The sequence below is a fragment of the Gracilinanus agilis genome, chromosome 4, assembly GCF_016433145.1.
Source record: "Gracilinanus agilis isolate LMUSP501 chromosome 4, AgileGrace, whole genome shotgun sequence".
In the NCBI taxonomy this organism is placed as follows: Eukaryota; Metazoa; Chordata; class Mammalia; order Didelphimorphia; family Didelphidae; genus Gracilinanus; species Gracilinanus agilis.
Window position 1 is genome coordinate 489,919,240 of NC_058133.1, and position 4,498 is coordinate 489,923,737.

At 52.4% G+C, this 4,498-nt stretch overlaps 1 protein-coding gene across 1 annotated transcript in view; it reads left to right on the forward strand.

The window, feature by feature from the left end:
- The first annotated feature begins 1,380 nt into the window (after positions 1–1,380).
- DOC2B (double C2 domain beta) overlaps positions 1,381–4,498 on the forward strand; it is a 40,786-nt gene continuing 37,668 nt past the window's right edge. The window contains exons 1-2 of the mRNA XM_044675600.1: positions 1,381–1,504; positions 1,699–1,778. Coding sequence (XP_044531535.1) covers positions 1,381–1,504; positions 1,699–1,778 — 204 coding nt within the window. The remainder of the gene's footprint in view (positions 1,505–1,698; positions 1,779–4,498) is intronic.

The window sequence follows — 4,498 nt, forward strand, 5'->3', positions numbered from 1 at the left end:
GGGACATGATGAGGGAGGGCCTCATTAGGATGGTTGCCATGGGAATGCCAGAGGCATCCGAGGGGGTAGGAGGAGGGCTGTGCAGGCTTTAGGAGAGATCTCAAGCTGCTCTAAGGACAGAGAAGTCCCCACAGCAAAAGGAAGCAGATCGATGACACAAAAACCAGCAGAGCTTTATTTGGCTGATTTGTGACACCCATTAATAGGGGGCCAAAGGAAGAGCAGGGAGCAAATGACCCCCAACCCCTAACTGTTCCCCTGATGGTCATTTAATCAATCTCTCAGCACTCCTTCAGCCTGATGTAGGAACCCCTGGTTTGTTCCACAGGCAGAAGAGGGCCAGGTATTTGACAGAGAAGGATGGAATCTCTCAGGAGGGTCTGATTGTGTGACCCTGGGCAAGTCACTTAACCTTTTTTACCTAGTTGTTACTAGGACAAAAAGTAACAATTATAAAACAATGTCTTGGGGGCAGCTGGCGGCTCAGTGGATTGAGAGCCAGGCCCAGAGATGAGGGGTCCTAAGTTCAAATCTGGCCTCAGACATTTCCTAGCTGTGTGACCCTGGGCAAATCACTTAACCCCCATCACCTGACCTTTACCACTCTTCTGCCTTGGAACCAATACACAATATTGATTCCAAGACGGAAGGTGAGGGTTTAAAAAAATGTTTGGGGGATGGCTGGGTGACTCAGTGGATGGAGAGCCAGGACCAGAGATGGGAGATACTAGGTTCAAATCCGACCTCAGACACTTCCTAGCTGTGTGACCCTGGGCAAGTCACTTAACCCTGTTTGCCTAGTCCTTGCTCTTCTGTCTTTAAGCTGTTACTAAGGCAGAAAGTAAGGGTTATTTTTTTAAGAGATGCAGTGAAATTGCTTATCAACCCCAGGAAGGGGGAAGGGAAGAGGGGAGGGAGACAAAAAGAATCATGTAACCACGGGAAAAAATTTTAAAACAAAATAGAAATTTAAAAAAAATTTTAAGTTATAATCAAGAGATTCTAGGCCATTCTTAAGTTTTCAGAATTTCCCCAGAGGGGGTTCCTGCCTTCGTGGATCACCTTACAGTCTAGGAACCCACCGTCTCCTCAGAGAAGGTTCTGGATCTTCCGGGGCACTCTCAGTATGTCAGACAAAGCACCTACCTCTCTCCATGTGAGTCACTTGGAATGATGATGGCTTGTCGCAGAGTAGAAGCCCTCTGAGGGCAAGGACTGTTTGCATTCCCAGTGCTTGGCACATCCTTTTTTCCTTTTTTTAACTAGACTTTGATGTCATTGGTATGTTGTATAGCCCCTGCTCTGAACCCGGCCCTCTTAGAGGGCTGCCTCCGGCGCTAAGAGGTGCCATGATTTATCCAAGGTGGCCCAGTCAAGGCGATGGAGAGGCCTGAGATAGACTGGCTCGCTAAGCGCTCTGCCCCCGAGGACGCTTGGCCTGGACGTGTCCGAAGCTCAAGCCCTGTTGTCCGTCTGGCCTACTGGGCAGTGACTGCCCCAGCAGGTCCCCCTCAGGCTGCGAGCTCCCCGAGAGCCGGACCCTTCTCTGGGTGGCTCTCCTGCTGCAAGGCCAAGCCCAGATGAATGGAGAAGGCTGGTGGCTTGGATGCCGTCTCTCTTCCTCCTGAGAAGAGCAGTAGAGCCCCCTGTGCCCCCTGTGCCCTGCCCAGCAGTAATGATGCTCTTGTCTCTTTGCAGCTACCTTGGGGACCTTAGACTTCAGTCTGCTGTACGACCAGGAAAACAACGCCCTTCACTGCACAATCAGTAAAGCCAAGGTAGGATGTGTGTGTGTGTGTGCGTGTGTGTGTGTGTGTGTGTGTGTGTGTGTGTGTGCACGCGCCTGCCCTTCTGGGGCACCAGCTGCTTCCTGCTCCCTGAACCTCAGGAGGCTGGGAAGAGGAGAGCTTCAGCCAAGGGGCAGAAACCCACAACATCTATGCCAGCTGCAGCACTGCCAGGGGCATGTCTTGTTCACTCCTGGAGAGCAGCAAGACAGCCGGGCTCCCGTGGGGGCCAGGGGGTGGAGGTGACTGGTTAGACTGTTGTTCTGTGAATCGGGGCGGGGGGGGGGGGCATGGAGGAACAGGAGGAGGACTGCCAGCCTCCTCCACTCTTCCCCCAGGAAAGGACCAGGCGTTCTCCATTATCCATCCTGAAACAAAGGGAGGAATGGCCCCTGGACTCTGCTCATGAGCCCTGAGCCATAACTAGGCAGAAGCGTCTGGGCTTAGCCTCAGGGTGCTGATTTTCATCCATATCTAAACACTGAACAAATCCTCACACCCAGGTGGTCTGCTATGGAGGGTATATCATCCTGCTTGTGGTCGGCACTCCGTGCCTCTCCTCTGCCCTCCAAGAGCTTCCTGGGCACTGTCTCTGGTACAGTCTCAGATAAAAAAAAAATGCCTCCTTCTGGCGAGGCTGTGCCTGAGGAAAGATTCTGTTCTCTAGCTCTAAATCTCCACTCACTCCATCCCCCAAGCACTTACCCTCCAAAGACCTAGAAGTGACCTTCCATAGCCCAGCCTTCACTCTCCGTCCCCCGGGGTTTGGGGCATTTTAAATGCTTTTAGCAGAGTCCCAAATTTGCACAATTACTCTCACACCCTGGGGCCGGCCCCTCCCCTGCTGCCCCCTGGGTCCCTGTGGCTGCCCAGGGTGAGGGCATGGTCATTTGCCAGTCATTCCTTTTTCGGGCTGTTCTCACTCCTCTGCCTCTCATTCCCTCCCATCTCCCGCCTCTGGCACTCATTTTGGGAAAGGAAGATGCCCACGTTTGTCTATAGAAGGGTAAGTGGTCTCCGTAGATCCCTCCGTAGCGTAGCCAGCCTTCTGCTCAGCCTCTCAGTAGTTCTTCCCAAGGAAAGCTAGAGAACTTTCCAGAAGCTCCCCATTGCTTTTCTAGTCCTCTAGCGAGCCTGGAACCCCAGAGGTTCCAGAGCAAAACAAGGTTCCTCCCTTTCATTGCAAAGGTGACGTCCCGAACTTCAGCCACCCGCAGAGGGGCGCTTGGAGATCTTTCTCCAGCAGTGGGTTTGGGGTCTCTGGAGTCATCCACACTCTCTCTCAAATAACCCAACTCAGGTCTATTAGTCCTGGGAGATGGCGGGACATCCTGGCCAGGGAGAGATGCTCCTGGGTACAACAGGGAGAGGCAGGTAGAGCGGCCAGGGTGCTGGATTTAACTCTCCAACCCACTTGCAGTTGACCGCTGACTTTCTAGGGCCTCCCAAGGCTCAGAGGGCCAGAGTGGCACAATGGAGAAAACCCGGGATTTGGAGTCAGTGGCCCTGAGTGCAAGTCCAGCTTACTACCCTCACAACCTCAGGCAAGTCACTAAACTTCCTTGGTAAAATGGTGGGGCTGGACTGTCTCTGATCATTTTAGGGGACGGAGGAATGCCCCCTAGGCCAAGGAGATGGAGTCTTCAGACTAGATGAACTTGGCCTTGGTTATGACCCTTTCACTGGCTTGTAGGTCCAAAGCTGGAAGGAAGCTGCTTAGAGCTCCTGCCCTCAAGGAGCTTACAATCAGGGGGAAGGGGCCTGGGATCCGGGTCCAAGCCAGCCCCTTCTTTTTACAAATGAGTTCAAGGCCCAGGAAGTTTCAGTGCCTGGCCCAAGATCATGCCAGTATTATGCATCTGAGGAAAGATTTGAACCCAGGTCCTCTTAACTCCAAATCCAGCTCCCCTGCCATCAGGCTTTACCGTTTCCTTTGATAGTGCTCAAGAATGGTCTCTGTGGCCAGACTGGGGTTGGGGGTGGCAATAAAATAAATGGGCCATCGGGCTTTGCTTAGAGGCAGCACCTCTCCTTTTCCATTAGCACAATTCATGGAGTATTGGTCAAGTGGTCCAACATACTTATGCCACTGTCATTGGGACATACCACCAGGGGATGGGATGGGTGTAGGAGCAAGTTTTGGATGACTCAGATCCCAGCCCAATAGCCTCTCTTCTTTCCTTTACCCATTAGAGTTCCTGCCTCTGGTTCCTTCTAGAAGTCACTGCCCACCCCTCCCAGCTTGGGTAAATGTTTTTCAGGAACTGAGGGTGGGAGGGAAAGAATGACAGAGAAGCAGAAAGGGAGACGGGTGGGAATGAGGAGCGAGGGTCTCTGATGGCTTGAGGGAAGAGCTCAGAGATTCTGGCGGGCTGTGCTCGTGGCCTTCTTCCCTGCTCTGACAGCACTCCTGGAGTCCTTCTGAAGTATAAGCCTGGGTTTAGGGCCAGGGAAGAAAGGAACGAAAGAGAAAGGATTAAAGCCCCAAACAAGTGGCTTCCTCCTCTCCTATTCAGGGGCTGGGCTTCTCTCCTGAGTCTTCCCTAAGGCTCCTTCTTCCCTTCTTTTTTTATTTTCAAACATTTATTAATATTCATTTTTAACATGGTTACATGATTCATGCTCCTACTTTCCCCTTCGCCCCCCGCACTCCCCCACCCATGGCCGATGCACATTTCCACTAGTTTTGTCATGTGTCCTTGATCAAGACC